The sequence below is a fragment of the Oncorhynchus kisutch genome, linkage group LG27 (assembly GCF_002021735.2).
Source record: "Oncorhynchus kisutch isolate 150728-3 linkage group LG27, Okis_V2, whole genome shotgun sequence".
NCBI classification, from domain to species: Eukaryota; Metazoa; Chordata; class Actinopteri; order Salmoniformes; family Salmonidae; genus Oncorhynchus; species Oncorhynchus kisutch.
The window spans coordinates 9,486,461-9,509,964 of NC_034200.2; the positions used below are offsets into that span (position 1 = coordinate 9,486,461).

Consider the following 23,504-nt stretch of genomic DNA (forward strand, 5'->3'; position numbering starts at 1 on the left):
AACCGAGGCTACTGAGTCTGCCGATAAGAATATGGTGATTGACAGAGTCGAAAGCCTTGACAAGGTCGATGAAGACGGCTGCACAGTACTGTCTTTTATCGATGGCGGTTATGATATCGTTTAGTACCTTGAGTGTGGCTGAGGTGCACCCGTGACCGGCTCGGAAACCAGATTGCACAGCGGAGAAGGTACGGTGGGATTCGAGATGGTCAGTGACCTGTTTGTTGACTTGGCTTTCGAAGACCTTAGATAGACCTATATCCATCCTGCCCTGCCTGTAACAGTTTGGGTCCAGGGTGTCTCCCCCTTTGAAGAGGGGGATGACTGCAGCAGCTTTCCAATCCTTGGGGATCTCAGACGATATGAAAGAGAGGTTGAACAGGCTGGTAATAGGGGTTGCGACAATGGTGGCAGATAGTTTCAGAAATAGAGGGTCCAGATTGCCAAGCCCAGCTGATTTGTACAGGTCCAGGTTTTGCAGCTCTTTCAGAACATCTGCTATCTGGATTTGGGTAAAGGAGAACCTGGAGAGGCTTGGGCGAGGAGCTGCGGGGGGGGGCGGGGCTGTTGGCAGAGGTTGAAGTAGCCAGCCGGAAGGCATGGCCAGCCGTTGAGAAATGCTTATTGAAGTTTGATAATCATGGATTTGTCGGTGGTGACCGTGTTACCTAGCCTCAGTGCAGTGGGCAGCTGGGAGGAGGTGCTCTTGTTCTCCATGGACTTCAGTGTCCCAGAACTTTTTGGAGTTGGAGCTACAGGATGCAAACTTCTGCCTGAAGAAGCTGGCCTTAGCTTTCCTGACTGACTGCGTGTATTGGTTCCGGACTTCCCTGAACAGTTGCATATCACGGGGACTATTCGATGCTATTGCAGTCCGCCACAGGATGTTTTTGTGCTGGTCGAGGGCAGTCAGGTCTGGGGTGAACCAAGGGCTGTATCTGTTCTTAGTTCTGCATTTTTTGAACGGAGCATGCTTATCTAAAATGGTGAGGAAGTTACTTTTTTAAAGAATGACCAGGCGTCCTCAACTGATGGGATGAGGTCAATGTCCTTCCAGGATACCCGGGCCAGGTCGATTAGAAAGGCCTGCTCACAGAAGTGTTTTAGGGAGCGTTTGACAGTGATGAGGGGTGGTCGTTTGACTGCGGCTCCGTAGCGGATACAGGCAATGATCGCTGAGATCCTGGTTGAAGACAGCGGAGGTGTATTTGGAGGGCCAGTTGGTCAGGATGACGTCTATGAGGGTGCCCTTGTTTACAGAGTTAGGGTTGTACCTGGTGGGTTCCTTGATGATTTGTGTGAGATTGAGGGCATCTAGCTTAGATTGTAGGACTGGCGGGGTGTTAAGCATATCCCAGTTTAGGTCACCTAACAGAACAAACTGAAGCTAGATGGGGGGGCGATCAATTCACAAATGGTGTCCAGGGCACAGCTGGGAGCTGAGGGGGGTCGGTAGCAGGCGGCAACCGTGAGAGACTTTTCTGGAGAGAGTAATTTTCAAAATTAGTAGTTCGAACTGTTTGGGTATGGACCTGGAAAGTATGACATTACTTTGCAGGCTAACTCCTCCCCCTTTGGCAGTTCTATCTTGACGGAAGATGTTATAGTTGGGTATGGAAATCTCTGAATTTTTGGTGGCCTTCCTGAGCCAGGATTCAGACACAGCAAGGACATCAGGGTTAGCAGAGTGTGCTAAAGCAGTGAGTAAAACAAACTTAGGTAGGAGGCTTCTGATGTTGACATGCATGAAACCAAGGCTTTTTCGATCACAGAAGTCAACAAATGAGGGTGCCTGGGGACATGCAGGGCCTGGGTTTACCTCCACATCACCCGCGGAACAGAGAAGGAGTAGTATGAGGGTGCGGCTAAAGGCTATCAAAACTGGTCGCCTAGAGCGTTGGGGACAGAGAATAAGGGGAGCAGGTTTCTGTTCATGGTAGAATATATATTCAGGGCATAATGCGCAGACAGGGGTATGGTGGGGTGCGGGTACAGCGGAGGTAAGCCCAGGCACTGGGTGATGAGGTTGTATCTCTGGACATGCTGGTTGTAATGGGTGAGGTCACCGCATGTGTGGGAGGTGGGACAAAGGAGGTATCAGGGGTATGAAGAGTGGAACTAGGGGCTCCATTGTAAACTAAAACAATGATAACTAACCTGAACAACAGTATACAAGGCATATTGACATTTGAGACATACAGCGAGGCATACAGTAATCACAGGTGTTGAATTGGGAAAGCTAGCTAAAACAGTAGGTGAGACAACAGCTAATCAGCTAGCACAACAGCAGGTAAAAATGCCGTTGACTAGGCAACGGGGCCAACAGATAGAACAAACAAGCAGAATGGAGTACCGTGATTAATGGACAGTCCAGCGTGCATCAGCTATGTAGCCAAGAGATCAGTGTCCAGGGGGCAGCGGTGGATGGGGCAGGGAAGCTGGACTGGCGAGTGTTATCCAGGTTAAAAAAAAACTAACAATGACTAAATAGCTTGTAGCTAGTTAGCTGGTTAGCTTCTGGTGGTTCTTGAGTGTGTTCTAAAAATAAAAAAGAATAGCGATTCCGTATCACATTGGGTGAGGCAGGTTTCCGGAAGGTATAAACAAATTAAAAGTCCAAAGAGATAGAAAGTAAATGGGTCCAGTGAGAGTTTTGGGACGCGGCGATTCAGGCGGTTAGCAGGCCTGTGCTAACAAGCTAACAGTTTGTAGGCCCGGGCTAGACAAGGTAGCAGTTAGCGGACCGGAGCTGGACAAGCTAGCAGTTAGCAGGCCGAATTAGCAAGCAGGGAGATAGCGAGGGCTAGAGAGTTAGCCTTTGGGGGACGTCGCGATGGGGGGAGTCTGTTTATTCCTCTTCATGCGGTGACATCGATAGACCGGTCGTGGGCCTGGGTATTGTAGCTCAGGAGTATGCTACGGTGGTAGCACAGGTGCGCAGGCCGGGCTAGCTTCAAGCTAAGTGGGTGGAAACGCTAGCCAGGAGTAATCCGGGGTTGCGGTTTAGCTAGATAGCTAGTTGTGAAGATCCAGCTGAAAAATCCAGCTGAAAAATTCCGTTTGCGGTGGGAATCCGGGGATGAAAAATAAGTAGGTCCGTTATGCTCTGGTTAGAGTCGCGTTGTTCGAACTGGCGAGAGCTTTCCGAACTAAAGGTTAGCTGAAGACCGCTAGCATAGCTGGTGGTTAGCTGGCTAGCTTCAGTTGAGGGGTTCCGAAGTAAATATAAATACTTTAGGAAAAATAGCTACATTGGGTGAGGCGGGTTGCAGGAGAGTATTTGGAAGCTTAGGTTTAGCAAAATGTTTAAGAGATATGCGGAGAAAAATGTAAAAAACGAAAAATAAACGATATATACAGGGACACGACAGGACGACTTACTGCTACGCCATCTTGGTAAAACAAGATTAATAGTTAACAATTATATACTTAACAATAGTAAGACATTTCTATTCTACCAATGTTGTGCTTCTGAGAAAGCAGCTGGTCTAGGCATGTAGTCAAGTACATGGGATAGAGATAAACTTGATTGGAAACAATACAGGTCTATTCTGTTCCTCATCTTTGCTTCCGAGTAACTTGGTCACACGGCATAAGACAAAGAGCCTCTGAGTGACCACAGTTCATCCTTTTCTTGTACTATCTTCCACGGGCACAGCTGTGTGGAGATATGAAGAGAATAGAGACAAACTTGGTAGAGATAGGAGTAACGGAACTGACGTTATCACTTCTTTGTGCGGTATGACCTCACACCCAATACATATAGCCACAAGAAGAAAACAAAGTAGCTTGATCTGCCGGGAAGGGGTGGAACCAACCATGACTAAGCAGTTTTGGGATTTCTATATAACCCCCTTGCTTTTTCTGTATTATTCAGGCTCTCAATGATCATCTACGGGTGGTCGTTGACCAGCTCCATTATTGCAATAATAAATTGATATTAAAGTATGATTGTTTGAAGAAATTGAAAGTCTCATCTCCCTTTCTTGATTCGAATTTCCACTACATTCTAACCTGGGTTACACCAAAGTGACTGGAGGAAACTCACACTCCACTGAGGAGAAGCTGATACCTGCCTAAGGTTCAAGGAGAGGGGCGTTGGAGGGTGAATACGGGATCCCGAACAGACAGTGAGTGACTGATATTTCTTGGAAACAATTATTTTGATTGCTGACATAAGGGGTACTGGCAAAAGGGACTAGGACACGGGGTTCTGAAAAAGTGTCACGACCTCCACGGAAGTCTGTGCCTGTCCTTGTTCGGGCGGCGCTCTCCCAGCCACTTGCCGATCCACTTTTCTTTTTCCTTTGGTTTTTGTTTGCACACACCCATTTTCCATTTCACAATTATTTGTTCCTGTATTTAAACCCTCTGTTTCCCCCATAGTGTTGTGCGGGATTATTACATGTTCAGTTAGGTTTATTTTGATGGCCGTTTTTTTGACGGGTGATCTTTACCGTCTTCTTTTGGTGAAGTGTAATTGTTGCCTTGTGCCTTGTTGAGTAAAGTACGTTGCTCACTCATTCTGCTCTCCTGCACCTGACTTCATGCACCAGCTACACTCTCCTTCTGACAAAAAGAGACACCTATGACTAGTGAAAATAGGACTGGTTAAAAGTCTAGGCTGTGGAGTTCAGAAAAAGGGACGCCTACCACTAGTGAAATCAGTGAAAATATAGTATGTAAATCAAATATAGGTAATGCCCTGGGTTAGTATAGTAAGATGTAAATGTATGAGTTATGGTATCCCAGGAACTAACTGAGTTGGGAATATTCCTGCAGGTTATAAAAAAATATTGTAGAAAACTACTAATTGGTGTGTTTTGGGAACAGTACTGTGGTGAATGTGATGAGAGAATTAGAAATTTGGATAATAAGATATTGAAATTTGCATAATAATCTGATTGAAATTTGGATAATAAGTTGCTATATTTAACAGTTATCCTATTAAATCCTGGGATAGGGGGCAGCATTTTCACATTTGGATGGAAAGCGTGCCCAGAGTAAACTGCCTGCTACTCAGGCCCAGTTGCTAATATATGTATATTAGTAGATCTGGATAGAAAACACTGAAGTTTCTAAAACAGTTTTAATGATGCCTGTGAGTATAACAGAACTCATATGGCTGGCGGAAACCTGAGAGAAATCCTACCAGGAAGTGGGAAATCTGAGGTTTGTAGTTTAACTCATTGCCTATCGAATATACAGTGTCTGTGGGGTTAAATTGCACTTCCTAAGGATTCCACTAGATGTCAGTCTTTAGAACGTTGTTTGATGCTTCTACTGTGAAGGAGGGGGGAAAGGGAGTTGAATGAGTCTGCCAGAGTGCCATGAGCGCGTTCACGTGAGCGTTAGCTTGCGTTTCTGAAGACAAAGGAATTCTCCGGTTGGAACATTGAAGATTTGATAAAAACATCCTAAAGATTGATTCTATACATCGTTTGACATGTTTCTACGAACTGTAATGACTTTTCTGAACTTTTGCCTGGACCTGCACGCGCGGCGTTATTTTTTTGTTGTTGAACTGAGCGCACTAACAAAAGGATATATTTTGACATGGACTTTATTAAACATTTATTGTAGAACTGGGATTCCAGGGAGTGCATTCTGATGAAGCTCATCAAAAGGTAAGTGAATATTTAACGCCATTTCTGACTTCTGTTGACTCCAACATGGCGGATATCTGTATGGCTTGATTTGTTGTCTGAGCACCGTACTCAGATTGCATGGTTTGCTTTTTCCATAAAGTTTTTGAAATCTGACACAGCTGTTGCATTCAGAAGTATCTCTAATTCTGTGCATAACACTTGTATCTTATATTAAAGTTTATGATGACTCTGTAAATTGATGTGGCTCTCTGCATAATCACTGGATGTTTTGGAAACAAAACATTACTGAACGTAACGCGCCAATGTAAACTGAGATTTTTGGATATAAATATGCACAAAAAAAATACATGTATTGTGTAACATGAAGTCCTATGAGTGTCATCTGATGAAGATCAAAGGTTAGGGATGACTTTTTCCTCTCTTTGGCTGGAAAATGGATGTATTTGTGACTAGGCTCTGACCTAACAATCATGTTGTGCTTTCGCTGTAAAGCCTTTTTGAAATCGGACACGATGGGTAGATTAACAAGAAGTTTAATTTGGTGTATTGCACTGCACTTGTGAATGTATGAAAGTTACATATTTGAAAAATATATTTTTTTATTTCGCACGCTGCCTTTTAAGCGGAATGTTCGAGGGGTTCCGCTAGTCACTGCCCATCATAGTAATATTACAAGGTATTATTGAGCAGAGATGCATTGCCTACGGTCTTATGTAGTATACGGGCCACTTATAACAAACCCATAGGATTGAGTCCATTTGAGGTAGTCACAGGTCGACCCATGTAACTACCAGGCACATTCAATTTGAGAAAGGCAGACGTACACATAAGTGACAATGCTTAACTATTGCATACAACTTTCTAATGCAGTAGGGGAAAGCAGACAAGAGGCGTGGGCAATAACTGCCGATGGGGGACATGACAAATGTCCACGTTTTCCTGAAAATCGGGACATTCTTTCTTAGGGAGATAATTGAAATATAAATTTCTTGGAACCAGGACATTTGCTTTTTTCCCCCCTCCATTACAGGTTATGAGAATCTACCATGCAGCAATATCCCCTGACACAAGGCCTGTACCTGAAACGATACAAGATCACCAGTGAAGTGTTCTTTAGAGAAGTCATTAACAAACAGTGGAACGGAAGAAGAATTCCTCACTACTACGGTTTTTATACTGTCTAGTTTCATGTTTTCGATAATACATTTTAAGCATATTTATTTTTTAAATGGTCGAGGGGGAAATGTAGGAATATTTAAAGATAAATACACAACGCAGATAACTAAAGAGCAATGGAACTAGTTGTTTTTCAGTTAAACATCAGTTTAGAATCTGGGTAGGTGTTCCAGTCCAGGACTCATAGCTACATGTGGCAAGTTCTCATTGGTCCAAATTGTCTATACATTGAGCATGAAACGGGATACTTGGTATTTGGCCATTGGCCCAATTTTACTGCAAGGAATTCTAATTGGTCAACCACAGGCTAGGTTTTGATATAAACTACATCCTGTCTTTGTTCAGTGGAGAAACAACGAGAACAGGGAAGAATTCAAATCTACCATCCACTTTGCAACAATTCTGATTTATTCTCTTTGAATAAATATACATTTTTTTCTATATGTTGTCTGGCATTCCCCCTCCCTAATTCACCACATAGCAGTAGAGTGTTACAGGATTAGAGCAGGGCCAAGGGTGGGTCCCATATGATGTGAAGCACCAGAGCACGATTGTAGTGCCTTTCACCATATTGTTTGTAGTGCCTTTTGTTAGAATAATTATCTTGTAATAATTCAGTGTGCAGTGTCACTTTTGCATGCCCGATATATTTACCTGAGGGAGTTAGGGGAGGTTAACCTACCTGAGGGGAGGCTCTATTGTGTTGACAGTCTGGAAAATCATGCAGTCTGCTGTGGGAGGTGGGGAAACCCGTCCGATCAGATGTTAAAATAAAACGTACCGTGAGCATACTCCCATGTCCTGGTCTTCTGTGTTGGCGTTACAAAGTGAAAATGTAGAGTTTCCATTCAACCTCACTTGCGCTGGGCACAATGTAAATGTCACAGAACACCGCAGTTCGTGAGCAGAGTAGTGGGTGAAACCATTCACTTCAGAAATGATATTAATAAAGTTCTCATTTTGTGTTATCGAATTCATACAAATATTTACTGCCATTGTAGTAAGGTTGGCAATATGAGAGGTCTTCAGACTTAACTTTAATTATTTTTCTTGAAAGAACAAGTAGTGGGATTTGAGTGCTTCTCGTTTATTTGGAAAGTTGGTCAACCTGTTCTTCAGTCTGAGAGAAATATTCTGAGAGCAGGTTAGTGTTTCCTTCCTCTGTACATAAAAACTGTATAACACAAGTGTCTTTTGAAAACGGGTTCATATATCCCAAAGTCAATAGTGAATGTGAATATTTGTGTTGCCGTATATATTTCAAGCCTATTTCAGCAAGTTAAAGTGTTTGCTGTCTTAGCTAGCCATGTTAATGACGAGCTAATTAGAAGCGTCAGTCAGTGCACTGTAATGTCACGCTAAATATTACTTCTTTAATTAAATATTAAGTGAATGTTATTTTTGTACTACTGTCATGACTCTCGTGGTCGAGGAGCCAAGGCCTCATAAAACTGACACCTCACGCCAATCGTAAATCTTATGCATCAGAGAACCCTCTCCTGCTCTCTAGTATCAAGATTGGAATGTCTTTGGAGATATTTTGCCACCCAAAAAACTAACATCCCAAGAGTGAACTTTGGAAGAATATTTCTAAGACAGGAACGTTAAAAATGATCAGTGGGGATCTAAGGAATAATCACATCATCCTACTTGTCATTTTGGGATGTTTTTAAAAACTGTATGAACCAAATACTGTAACTTAGGAAGGAAACCCCCTTTGGCTTTTATGTTTCCATCCAATATGATGTTAATACAATATGAAGAATGAACTATTGAACTATTTTTGTAAAGTTAAGAATGTGATTGTTTTCTAACGAGATCATAGTTTTCATGTCCGTTGCACATTAACTAAGCCACTCCCCGAATGAGGTCAGAAGAACATGTCAGTGTGATAGTACTGGTCTTTTCAACCAGAGTGCTTAAAAGGACTGCTAAGAATTAACATGCAGACCAGTAGACGTGAAGGATAAGCTAAACGTTACAAATGGTTGAAACTCCCAGACCATAAAGCGTGCAGCTGTGGCTACACATTGAAATGGTTGGAAACTCTGAAACTCAAAACGAGGTGAAGAGAAATTCACTAGACCAGAACATTTGACAGTCTGCAGCTGTGTGTGTGTGTAACGTGATCTAGAACTTTGACTATCTACTCAAGAAAAGAGGCAAGAAGTTCACCTCAGACAATCATGAGTGCATCTAAGTAGCTGCTCTGAAAACACTCCACTACAAGACCAAGACAACTACGGACATCGTGACCTCTGGTGGACAACCAGAGCCTTACACACATCAAGCCTTTCCCATAGAAGGATTGATTGCAACAGAGAGATGGACAAAGACATCTACACATAAATACATTACATTTCTTACCCAGATGGGCAGTGGTTCATGTGCAAGGTATTTGATTAATATGAGAATAGTTATACAATGTCTCCACGATAAATGTCTCTCTAGCTCTCTTTTTCCCCACCCCCTCTCCATTGTGTGTATGTGTACTGTTATTATTTAGTTAGTAAATAATTAAATACATTTGTGTAGTTCTGAATAATCAGAAAGGGCTGGGGTTCTTGCAGATCCAGGAAGGTTACGACTGTTCAGAAAATAATGATTAATAAGTGACTGTTATCAATATAACAGACTTATAATAAACTTCTAGAGTTTATTTCAGGAGATGGTAACTCGTTAAACTTCTTCCGTGGTGCCCCAAATTCCAAATGAGTTAATTGTTACATGATTAATTGAATCTGGTAACATAGTAGGTAATGATTCTATAAACAGTCACATTAATGAAAGTTACCTTAAGGTTCATATAAAAAGTGTTGAACTTGTGCGCTTTATGGATTGATTTCACTTCACATGGAGGGTACATATCTTTTAGATAGGACATGAGATCATTACTGCTGCGCCTACCTAATCAGTGAACGTGTGGCTGTGACCGTCCTGTCATCGCTGTTTGACATCTTTTACTGCAGGTATTTCTAAACACAACGCATTTATACTATACGATCACTTTGTGCATTAAGTCTGAGAGAGATATTTTGAGAGCAGTGAACATCCTGTCAATGCCTATCATCACTGTTTGATATCTTTTACTGCAGATGAACCTGAAGTGTGCCTTTCTTCTGGGTGGCTATATGAAGTAGGTTACACTGGAGAACATTGATCCTGTGTTGGATGGAGTAAAAATGGGTTCACACTAAACTGTATTGAACACATTGTATTTCTAAGACGCTCAAACGTAACTTCGAGACACTCACCGACACAGGATAAACTGTATCCCTCATGCTCGCCCTGACGAGTTGCCCCTCTCCACATGGCCAGACTTAGTGGTCTTCTCCCCTTTTAAATGCTCATCCTTGAAAAATGACAGGTCTGAAATAGACACCAAAGTCGACATGCTGTACAAACAATTATCTAGGCTAAGTAATACAAAATAATTTTTTGATCTACTACTCTGCTGGTGACGGAAGAAGTTCAACACGTCTATTCTTTTCCAATACTGCACATAGATTCATCTTGGATTGGGCACAAGTCTCTGATTGCGCTGTTGAACGGTATCGGCTAGAGGGGATGTGCAGGAGCTTCCTGCAGGACTTTGCAGTCTTGCTGAGGTCTTCTCTGTTGCTAATTTAGCATTTCAAATTGAGTAAATATATATATATATATAAAACTCACCTTGTCTGAGAATTACATGGTTTTATACTGTGGGGCTCTATGGTGGCATCCAGCTCCACCAGGCTCCAAGAAATCAGATGAGAAACCTGCAGAGATTAACAAAAGAAAATGTTACCTGCATTTAGGATTCATGTCTAAATTACATCAATAGAGCGGATTTAAAAAAATATGAGTCATGGAAATTATAATCAATAAGGAGAGGCAAGGTCAATCACCAATCAGGATATTACTTTATTCAAAACGTATTAATAAGAAGCAGGTCACAGCACACGCGTGTGAATAGAGTGAGTGCTCTGCAATAATGAGGCTGGTCGACCCAACACTCTTGAGTGTTGGGCTGAGAGCTCGGACATAAAGAATAGAAATATATTTTATAGTAAAGATACACCCTCAGTCTACATGACAAACAGCAGATGTGTGGAATGGGTTAAAAGGTTAGGATTTGTATGAAAGAAATTAATCATTCACAGCAGACAGTATATGCTGTAAAGACTGTTCTCATGTATGGAAACCAGGGTTTGGCCCCCAAGACGAGGTTCTTCTTATCAGCTACTCATAAAAGATCTTGTCCCTGGTACCTTACAGACACCAATTCAGGCTATGAAATGCAGCATCAGTCAGACCAGGGACATCTCTCACATGCACCACTAATCATAAAATGGAACGTGGCTGGTTTTATCATCTAGCCATCACTTAATCAGTTGCCAGCCCAAGCTCCAGAAGCTCCTCAGTTCACACAGACACAAATGAGAGTTCTAAGAACCCAATTATATTGCATAAAACCACCAATTGATGCATAAACAGTATTAAACATAATCTTTAACATTTTCTATCACAATCCCCCATTTTGAGACTCATCTCTACTTCAAAGAAAATTACAAGGTTTAGAAATGCATTAATACACATGTAGAAAACCATATAAGGAATTAAACAACTTAATTTAAGCATAAAAAATAAAAATAAAATCCTTGCACCATTATTTTATCATTGTAAATGACCATCTGTTGGTTCATTTAGTTTTCAAAATTAACATAAATTATCCTTCATATAAAAATCTAAATACATTTTTTCATCAGTACAAAACAAAATCTTGATAGCACATTATCCAAGGAAGTATCTAACCTCCAAACACTCCTTCCGTGGCCTCCAACTGCTCTTAAAATGCTAGTAAAAACCAAATGCATGTTTTTCAACCGTTCGCTGCCTGCACCCGCACTCCCGACTAGCATCACCACCCTGGATGGTTCCGACCTAGAATATGTGGACATCTGTAAGTACCTAGGTGTCTGGCTAGACTGTAAACTCTCCTTCCAGACTCATATCAAACATCTCCAATCTAAAATCAAATCTAGAGTCGGCTTTCTATTCCGCAACAAAGCCTCCTTCACTCACGCCGCTAAACTTACCCTAGTAAAACTGACTATCCTACAGATCCTCGACTTCGGCGATGTCATCTACAAAATAGCTTCCAATACTCTACTCAGCAAACTGGATGCAGTTTATCACAGTGCCATCCATTTTGTTACTAAAGCACCTTATACCACCCACCACTGCGACCTGTATGCTCTAGTCGGCTGGCCCTCGCTACATATTCGTCGCCAGACCCACTGGCTCCAGGTAATCTACAAGTCCACGCTAGGTAAAGCTCCGCCTTATCTCAGTTCACTGGTCACGATGGCAACACCCACCCGTAGCACGCGCTCCAGCAGGTGTCTCACTGATCATCCCTAAAGCCAACACCTCATTTGGCCGCCTTTCGTTCCAGTTCTCTGCTGCCTGTGACCAGAACAAATTGTGCAAAAAAAAAAAAAAGAAGCTGAACTTGGAGACTTTTATCTCCCTCACCAACTTCAAACATCTGCTATCTGAGAAGCTAACCGATCGCTGCAGCTGTACATAGTCCATCTGTAAATAGCCCACCCAATTTTACCTACCTCATCCCCATACTGTTTATATTTATTTACTTTTCTGCTCTTTTGCACACCAATATCTCTACCTGTACATGACCATCTGATAATTTATCACTCGTGTTAATCTGCTAAATTGTAATTATTCACCTACCTCATGCCTTTTGCACACAATGTATAGACTTTTTTTCTACTGTGTTATTGACTTGTTAATAGTTTACTCCATGTGTAACTGTGCTGTCTGTTCACACTGCTATGCTTTATCTTGGCCAGGTCGCAGTTGTAAATGAGAACTTGTTCTCAACTAGCCTACCTGGTTAAATAAAGGTGAAAAAAATATATAAACTGAGCATACCACAATGGGTCAACATGGTGGAAATAATTATTTCCATTCCTAAAGCATCTGTAGAAACTAAAATTGTCATATCTTGTTGGACAAATCCGGGTAGACTAACGGTTTAAGTAAAATGTCTTCCGTTTAGTGCCTAATGAACATGACCCAGTACAAGCATTATGATCCCACTATTTATAAGGCAACGCCTATGTACCATTAGCATAAAACTGCTATATTTCCTGAGTAGTATCATTAAAAATGTCATTTGGTCATGGATATACACTACCGTTCAAAAGTTTGGGGTCACTTAGAAATTCCCTTGTTTTTGAAAGAAAATCTATTTTTTTTGTCCATTAAAATAACATCAAATTGATCAGAAATATAATGTAGATATTGTTAATGTTGTAAATTACTATTGTAGCTGGACATGGCAGACTTTTTATGGAATATCTACATAGGCATACAGAGGCCCATTATCAGCAACCATCACTCTTGTGTTCCAATGGCACATTGTGTTAACTATTCCAAGTTGATCATTGTAAAAGGCTAATTGATCATTAGAAAACCCTTTTGCAATTATGTTAGCACAGCTGAAAACGGTTGTCCTGGTTAAAGAAGCAATAAAGCTGGCCTTCTTTAGACTTGTTGAGTATCTGGAGTATCAGCATTTGTGGGTTCGATTACAGGCTCAAAATGGCCAAAAACAAAAGAACTTTCTTCTGAAACTCAGTCTATTTTTGTTCTGAGAGATGAAGGCTATTCCATGCGAGAAACTGCCAAGAAACTGAAGATCTCGTACAATGATGTGTACTACTCCCTTCACAGAACAGTGCAAACTGGCTATAGCCAGAATAGAAAGAGTGGGAGGCCCTGGGGCATAACTGAGCAAGAGGACAAGTACATTAGTGTCTAGTTTGAGAAACAGACGCCTCACAAGTCCTCAACTGGCAGCTTCATTAAATAGCACCTGCAAAACACCTGTCTGCAAACACAATGTCAACAGTGAAGAGGCAACTCTGGGATGTGGCCTTCTAGGCAGAGTTGCAATTAAAAAGCCATCTCAGACTGGCCAATAAAAAGATAAGATTAAGATCGGCAAAAGAACAGACACTTGACAGAATAACTCCCCAATTTAGAATTACATTCTTCAGTGATTCACATTGGTCCTATCACTCAAAGGTAAAACCCTTAATTTAGCACACGTCACTGACAGACTGTACATTTATCCATAATTCTAGTATTAACGTTCTCATCAAGGTTATAATTACAGATCAGTATCTTAATGCATTCTTAGTCTAAATTACTATGAATGTAGCAGTATGTAGACCTCCACAATCACCCAGATAACCCCCCCCAAAAAATATATATATATATATATTTTTTTAGACAAGTCTAAATAAATTACGGGCACAGTTGACCAATCCCCTCCTTCCCGGCACTCAATATTTTCTTAATTCTCTTCAGATAGCTTTACAGTTCAAAGTGGATGGCCCATGATAGGTTCCAATTTCAATGTCTCCCCTGGGCCGCCACCAACTTTACCACCTATTATGTCTTGTCCATTTGCCAACCAGTGTCGTGTCTTTGGCTATGCGGGATTAAGTGATGACATGCTATTCTATAAAATAATTAATATTACCTGATTGAGTTAATCATGTAAATGTAATTAACTAGAGTCGGGCACCACTAAATAATATTTAATAGAGCTGTTATCTTCCTGAATAAACTCTTAAAGACCTAGTAATATTTTACATCAATAGCAGTCAATATTAATTGTCATCTTAATTCAGTCACATCTGAAAGTTGTAAATTCTTAGTTATCTGCACAAACCCTGGCTAACAAGTTGAATCAGCAATACAAAAATTGGGTTTGATTATTTACTTACTAAATACCTAACTAATCACAGAATTACACACATAATTTGTAATCAAGTTATGATTTAATTATGTCATAAAGGAAAACGTCCCTAGCGGGTGGAACAGATATGCTTGTTACACAAAAGAAGAGGGGCTGGGTTTGAGTGAAAGAGCAGGAAGACTGAGGAACAAAGGGAAGAAGCTGCGCTATTGTAAATACAGCATCTTATGCATTCTAAATTACCACCCATTTGGAAAAGGAAAATGCAATAAATATTTACTCGGAGCTGCTCTTCGGTAGGTTGGTGGTAGATGGAAGGCCGTGTTGCCCAACTGAGTCCTTTGAAGAATGTCTCTGGTTGTCAATTGGATACGTTGTAGTAACGTTGTTGGGTGATAGAAGGGACACTGTCTGTTCCTTCCTAACCCTCGTTTGCATCTGCTGTTGCTAACTCAAAGGCTAGGAGGTATCACTTGTGTAGTGAATAAGAGTTCAAAGTTCATACCAGTCACAACCAAAGCTCACGCTGATTTTGGCTTTGTTCTGTAGTTATTATCTGAACCATACATCGGACCGTCATCCTCCCGTCCTCAGAACAGGAGGTTATATTGTCGTCAAGGGCTTATATAGGAAAGGAGAGGAGGGCGTGTTTGAAAAGTTATACCCATGTCCCGTCACAGGGGCGGGCCACTGATTGAGCAGAGCCCAGTCTTATGAAAAGCCAAATCTCACATTTTAGAAGCTAAAATGACATTTTATCCCATCACGAATAATTTCATATTCAAACATTTAAATTGAACAATTCCATGTGAATCCCATAACTGATGTGTAGACTTTCCACTGTAGAGTTTGTCATCTTATCATTGATGCGAATGTCTGACGACAACCGAACTGACATCATATTCATTAAGTACCACCGCATATGTTCAATTGTTCGGATTACCAGAATATAGTTAATCCCCCCCCACCTACTGATGTTCCTAGAATCTCTATGTTAACCAAGGGTTTTCAAATGTAACCCCAGTAGCGTAGAGAGGAAAGGGGGGTGGGAATTAGGTATTTATGACTGTCATAAACCTACCCCCCCAGGCCAACGTCATGACACCAGCAACATGAGAGGTTTTGGAACGATCTCTCCATGCTCACTCCACGTGCACCCCTGTCGCACTCCTGAGAGAAAAGGCAGTTGAGAGCTTCGATTGGATGCGGTGTACAGGTTGCTGGCTCAGACTCAAGTCTCTCGGTAAAAGTGGTGCAAGACAGGGCTGTATGGAAGGCCATTTCTTCAGCCGGTTAGAAGGGTTGAGGTTCACAATGTTCTTGGCTGAATTATCTGCACCTTCACCATAACCTCGAGAGATGACAGATCAGAACAGTTCAGTGCATTTCTGATTCAGGAAATCCAGACAAGCATTGACTGTATGACAAATGATTACTTTTACCAATGTTCTTGATACAAAATCCTAAAACAAACAAAACACATGCTGTTGAAACAATTCTTTCAAATTGGCTTACTCCCCTATTACACTGTCAACCTCACCGCTGAGTCACAGGATCAGGAAGTTAGACTGCTAATCCTTAGGGAGTAATCGCGATCATCCAGCAGACGCAATCTGGTGAGATTTATACTGAAGAAATAGAACAAACCACACAATACTCCTTCATATATCACCCAATACACTTCTATATCATTCTATGTGTTTAAAACTTAAATCCAAAACCCCTCAGCGGACTGGTAATTCCCCCATTTTCACACAACGGTGTAAAAAACACTGGTCAAATAAAACTATTTAAAATACCAAATCGAATTAGAATCACTACCCTCAATAACACCGTAAAGAAACAGTTTACCCCGTAGGAAAATAGACTTGAGACAACCTCCCCTTATTCAAGGGCAACGCCCTCTCTTTCTCCCGTGGTCCAAATCACAAATAGGGATATGAACTATAAACTTCTTCATAATTATTATTATTACAAATGGCCTTCAAATCAGTATTACATATTACCTTTAAAATCACCCAATATCTTTCAGCTTTCCAGTGAGGGCTGTCACACCCTGATCTGTTTCACAGTCTTTGTGCTCGGCTCCACCCCTCTCCAGGTGTCACCCATCTTCCTCATTATCTCCAGTGTATTTATACCGGTGTCCTGTTTGTGCCAGTTCATCTTGTCAGTTCTTACCAGCTTGTTTTCCATCTCCCTGCTTTCAAGTTCTGTTTCCTAGTTTCCCCGGTTCTGATCATCCTGCCTACCTTGACCTCGAGCCTGCCTGCCATTCTGTACCTGCCTGACTCACCCATTTATGAACCTCTGCCTGTCCTGACCTGAGCCTGCCTGCTGTTCTGTACCTTATTGACTCTGCCCTGGATTACAGACATCTGCCTGCCTTTGACCTGTATTTTTCCTGCCCTCTATTTGGATCAATAAACATCTATGACTCTAGCAGTCTCGGTCTTATCCTGAATTCTGATAGAGGGTGATCAATCAACACTAGAAAGTCAGGACAGAGGTCCTTCAAATAAGTGTTTATTTCTATATTAGACTAATAATTTAAAAACAGTCAAACATTTCATATCCCAGGTTTACAGTAATTTCTCAGTACATTTATCAAAATTCACGTGTTTAATTTAAACTCAGAAAATAAAAACTTTAAGATACCACAGCTCTAACCAGTGAAAAACCCACTAAAACCAAATGAAAGCCCACTCACAATATGGCCATCAGACATATTATTAACTTCTTATGGTATAGGGGACATTTGCGTCCCACTTGGCCAAAAGCCAGGGAAAATGCAGCGCGGCAATTTCAAATAAAATTATATAAAAAAACAAACATGTAAGATACTAAATTAAAGCTAGACTCGTGAATCCAGCCAACATGTCAGATTTTAAAAAAAACTTTTCGGCGAAAGCATAAGAAACTATTATCTGATGATAGCACAACAGTAAACAAAGAGAGAGTAGCATATTTCAACCGTGCAGGCGCTACACAAAACACAAATAAAATATAAAACATGCCTTACCTTTGACAAGCTTCTTTTGTTGGCACTCCAATATGTCCCATAAACATCACACATGGTCCTTTTGTTCGATTAATTCAGTCCATATATCCAAAATGTTTATTATATAAAATTTATTCGGCACGTTTGATCACCCCCCAAAAAACTGCTTCCAAATTGCGCAAAGTCACTACAAAACATATCAAAAGATACCTGTAAACTTTGCCAAAACATTTCAAACTACTTTTGTAATACAACTTCAGGTATTTTTAAACGTTAATAAACGATCAAATTGAAGACGGGTCTATCTGTTTAAAATAGAGGACGAGAGGAAACTAACGCTACTTTTCAAGTCTTGCGCAACTCAGTGTTACCTATTTCCTAGATGGCCGTACTTCATTGCACAAAGGAATAACCTCAACCAAATTCCAAAGACTGGTAACATCCAGTGGAGGTGGAAGGAACTGAAAAATAGTGCCTAAGAAATATCGTTTCCCAATGAGAACTCACTGAACAGACAGAGATCTAAAAATTAAAAATTAAAAAAAATTAAAAAGACTCTGAAAGGTTAGTCCTCTGGGTTTTGCCTGCTACATAAGTTCTGTTACTCACAGACATGATTCAAACAGTTTTAGAAACTTCAGAGTGTTTTCTATCCAAATCTACTACTAATACGCATATCTTATATTCTTGGCATGAGTAGCAGGAAGTTGAAATTGGGCACGCTATTTATCCAAAAGTGAAAATGCTGCCCCCTATACTTAAGTTAAAAACATTAACAAATATTCATAATAGGAGAGGTGTGTGGGGGAATTTGCAAACCATTTGGTAGATTTAAATCACAGAGTAAACAAACCCACCTAAAGTAAACAAACCCAGAACCCCTTTCCGGTAATCTTATCATTACAACATGTTGCAGTGATTTTGTAAAAAATAACTGTTTAACAAATCTAGAACCTTCAAAAGGTTGGTGCCGTCTCATCAGCATAATAGTCAAAACTGCAATCCACTTCAATTACTTGACACTGTTCCACGTAATGGAAACAGATTATTATTGGAGAATACAGGAACTGGTTGCTTAATAAATCACTGGTGTTACCAAAACTATAGAATTGAGTAATAACAATTAGAAATAGTCAAAGAACATCTCCGCATTCAACTTAGTCATATCTCTACACCAAACTTAACCCACTTCGTCCCTTACAGTCCGCTAAAATTTCAGCGAGCACCAGTCGCGTACACCCACAGACTAACATGGAAACTCTTCTATTCTTACCAGTATATGTTAAGGTTAAAAACAAACTTAACAACTTCCTCTTCTCTGTCTGCTTTACACGTATTAAAATGTCTATTATTTTAAGATTAACACACAATGTGCCAAATCCACAAAATACATCCAAATAGTTCGCAATACTAGAGCCTCTTTCTGCCCACAACTTGCTGTTGTAGCCTTGTTTTATCATGCAATAATTAATACCCATGTTTAGTTATCAATTAAGATCATGGTCACAGCTCTAGCGCAATTGCCCATCCGTTATTATTATAATGCATTAGATTTAGCTAACAGTCCCTTCTGATTAGACCACAGGTAATAAAACACTGGGTGTTGCTGACAAGTATATATTCAATTCATATCCATAGTATTAATATTCAATTTAGTGATTGAACTTAACAAAATTCTCAGTCGGTTTCTCCATTCGTGTTGAATAAATGTGTTTCAATTTGAACTAAGCAAGCTTCTAAAACGTCCAGTTGACATCTTAAAAACAAACACTGGCTTCTATATCTAAGCAAAACATACCAATAGTTGAATTACAATCAGAATCCCAGATTTTAGTCAGTAACATAGAACCTATGCCTATTGAAATGACAAGTAAATCCCACAAATAACCCAATTATAATGGTTTGAATTCTTAACATCTGGCACATAAGACACAATTAACAGAAAATAGCCTTACAATTCATCCAAGTGTTTCTTTGCAAAGATTCATTTGGCTATGTACCACATTACAAGTTACATTGAGATTCCATCTTAATTCGCTGTAAATGTGTGGAAATAGGGATTATTCGATAAATATAGCAACTCCTCTCATACTGCAAAAAGAAAATCCCATAAGCATTTTATAGTTACACCGGTTAGGGTAAGTCAATTTCCCATACTTCAACCAAGTGGACATACGCCAAGCAATCTCTATCTTTAAAAACAGACCACTCTGAACCTCAGAATACTTTGTACACCCTTTACTTACATATGTCTACGTATGGGTGCACAAGTTGGTATATTATCATTATTCATTCCATTATGACTTCATCAAATCTGATTATACACACACAATTTGTCAAATTTTCATATATTCACAGAATCAATATATAACGTTAGAAATCTTAGGTACTCACAGCCACCACTCCATGTACTCTCCATCGCTAGAAAGCAGCTCTTCAAACATTCTCCCAGCAGAACCAAAAAATGTTGGTTTCCCGGACACTGCCCAGTCGGTCATGGAAATAATGCTCCACACGTATCCTCATGTAACGGCTGTTGGAAGGAGTGGAGGACCAAGGTGCAGCGTGGTAAGTATTCATAATACATTTTTTTTTAAATACAAAGACAAGAACAAAAAACAACCCACGAACAGTTCCTCAAGGTACAAAACCGAAAACAACTACCCACAAACACAGGTGGGAACAGGCTACCTAAGTATGGTACTCAATCAGAGACAACGACTGACAGCTGCCTCTGATTGGGAACCATGCCAGGCCATACACATAGAAATACAACACACAGAACAAAACATAGAATGAAAAACATAGAATGCCCACCGCAACTCACACCCTGACCAAACCAAAATAGAGACATAAAAAGGAACTAAGGTCAAGACGTGACACCTCAATGGTTTTCTAGACTTCCAGAAATTATAGACTTGCCGCTACTATCTAAAATAAGGTCCCGCGCTCAATACCACCCTGTGATATTCTATGATGGGCAGTGATGGACAGATCCCCAAGATAACTTTATATCGAAACTTATTAACCCAATTTAAATCAGCTTATTATACATATTTCTATATGTTATTATCCAAACTTCAGAAGAACACTTATTTCTACACTCACACAACTCTCACATTACATTCACAAACACAGGACACACAGGGGAATGAGACAAATGAGAGGAAAACCGGTTAACGCTTTTTTGAGATTTCAATCCCTGAGCAGGGAAACCCATACCAAAATATTTCCTAATTGGTGGTCGTAAAATGGGGTGTAGTCTCCACACTAGGATATTGCCTACTGCGATTACTGTGGTATAGATTATCTTATGTCTATCCAAATGTGCAGAACTACCAACAGAGTACCCATGTCTTCTATCTAATTGCGTAACACTGTCCCAAAAATCCAATCTTTCCTCGTATATTTGACCTCCACCTCAGGTGAAGTACCAGGAATAACCAAACACTCACAATAGCATAAAAAAATAGTAACCCAGGGCATACCTGTTTACCTCATTTATCAAAACATTTCATCAAAACATTGCACGTTATAATTTGAACTTCACCAAGCCAGGTGCCCTTGTAAGGCGTCACGCTTTAGTCCCTTGCTCTACACATTAACCTCACCAGTCCTACTGTGATCAAACCAGTATCACGGATCTGGACTTTTGGTTGCCCGTAACTGGCTAATTAACAATTATGCCCAAGGATACCTCACTTAAGAACACTCTTATCAACTCAACTCAACTCAGTCCTGCTAGTCACCTCAGCTGTGGCCCTCTGAGGAAGACCTCGCTCTGAGCGTACCCTCAAAAGGGGCTTCTTAACCTATTGGTAGATTGTCCAAGCTCAACTCTCTCAGTACTATGTTCGGGATCTGGCATCCACCGGCGCCCACTTCCTCTCAGATCTTAGGCGGGCCCAGCTGCTCTTTCATGATCGTGGTTTCCCTGAGAGCCCAATTTCAGATCCCCTGTGCACAGTTTATCTAGATCTTCAGGAGCAGTCAACAGGTGAAGTTGCAAATCCCATCCTCGTCGTCAAAAATGTAGTTGAGATATTACTTTATTCAAAACATATTAATAAGGAGCAGGTCACACCACACACACAAGTGAATAGAGTGAGTGCTCTGCATTTCGCTACACTCGCATTAACATCTGCTAACCATGTGTATGTGACAAATAAAATGTGATTTGATTTGATTTGATAATGAGGCTGGTCGAGTTGGGCTGAGAGCTCTGACATACAAAGAATAGAAAGATATTTTATAGTAAAGATACACCCTCTTAGTCTACATGACAAACAGCAGATGTGTGGAATGGGTCAGAAGGTTAGGATTTGTATGAAAGAAATTAATCATTCACAGTAATAAATAATAAATAATAATAAATAAATACAAATATATATATATATTTTTTGTAGTTATTTATTATTTAAAAAAAAATTGTGAATCACTTTTTTTATTTGGCATACCCCAAACGGCCAGGGGTATGCGTACCCCAGTTTGGGAATTCCTGCATGAGACAATTGTTTGGCGGGTGCCAATGTGAAACATTGCATTTAATGAAAATGTTAATGTGGAACGAATGGTCCGTCTTTAGTGTTTCCCAGGGAGTACAATAACTACAGCACCACCTTCGCCTATTCCTGATCTGTTCAAATAATCAATGAAGAGAACCCAAAACCAGGAACTACTCTAGCTCGTAATCACATAATTCTACATGACCCTTTTGACAGATCCTCGCCATTTACACGTGAATCCGTCCATGAGAGATTAGACTAGGCCTACTGCTGAAATGCGCTGAATGAATTGAGGATCATGATAACGCTTCGAATTTAAGAACGGCCTGTTTCACAATTCACAACCATGTCATTGGCGATCAAAGTTAGTTGATCATTACTAAATGTTCATTTGACTTGCTGTGAAATCTTTACAATGTGTCGCAGCGACAATCTTATTTTGGGAGAACCCTGGAATAGTGACCATATCTTGGTTTTAAACCTTTAAATGGGTACTTGTGATTTTTGCGGTTATTCCCGGGACTCTCTGGATAAATATATTAATTATTCCCGCTATTGAAACTTGGTTGGTTTTTGGGAAAATATAAATCCCTATTTCCCACCTCACTTTAGCTGAGATGGGTAGAAAGGTTCTCTCTACAAGACAATATGTATCCCATGTACAGTCTATTACAATGTATTGCATCAGGGGCTAAGGAAGGGGTGGAGAATGAAGTGCCTCTGGGTATGTACGACAACTCCGAAACAATACATATTTGGTTTGTAGAGACCCTATTGTGTCACACACTGATCTGTTTCACGTGTCTTGTGCTTCAGGTGTTGCCCATTTCCCCCATTACCCCTGTGCATTTATACCTGTGTTTTCTGTTGGTCTGTTGCCAGTTCGTCTTGTCTCGTCAAGCCTACCAGTGTTTTTACCATACTCCTGTTTTTCTCTCTAGTCCCTGTTTTCTAGTTTTCCCGGTTTTTACCATTCTGCCTGCCCTGACCCTGCCAGTCGTTCTGTACCTTGTGACACTGCCCTGGATTACTGACCTCTGCCTGCCCTGACCCTGAGCCTGCCTGCCGTTCTGTAACTTTCGGACTCTGCTCTGGATTACTGACTTCTGCCTGCCCTTGACCTGTCATTTGCCTGCCCCCTGTTTTTGTAATATACTTGTGTTACTTCGAACTGTCTGCATCTGGGTCTTATTCTGAGGTCTGATACTTAAGTAGTGCTTTAAAGTATTTTTACTTAAGTACTTTACACCACTTCTCAGGGCCGGGACATGTCACTGTGCAAAGTTCATGTAAAACAATTATCTCTTATGGCTCCTAAAATCAACCCTCTCTTAACAAAACCACTTTCATAATTTGTCATATTTCATGCTTAACGCATAGGATGGAAACTTTGTACTTTGTAAAGTTAGAGTTTCCTTTATAACATGTTTAATGACATCACA

At 40.5% G+C, this 23,504-nt stretch overlaps 1 protein-coding gene across 3 annotated transcripts in view; it reads right to left on the bottom strand.

Annotated features, from left to right (window-relative positions):
- The window catches only part of LOC109871676 (serine/threonine-protein kinase tousled-like 1-B), a 44,675-nt gene extending 24,450 nt beyond the window's left edge, over positions 1 to 20,225 (bottom strand). The window contains exons 1-3 of one of the 3 annotated variants that reach the window (XM_031806806.1): positions 19,952 to 20,225; positions 10,458 to 10,543; positions 10,040 to 10,154 (exon numbers count right to left, since the gene is read on the bottom strand). In XM_031806806.1, the coding sequence (XP_031662666.1) occupies positions 10,040 to 10,097 (58 nt within the window). In that variant the 5' untranslated portion in view covers positions 10,098 to 10,154; positions 10,458 to 10,543; positions 19,952 to 20,225. The remainder of the gene's footprint in view (positions 1 to 10,039; positions 10,155 to 10,457; positions 10,544 to 19,951) is intronic. The other 2 variants (XM_031806805.1, XM_031806807.1) reach the window with 2 other exon arrangements.
- Between the last annotated feature and the right edge of the window lie 3,279 nt (positions 20,226 to 23,504).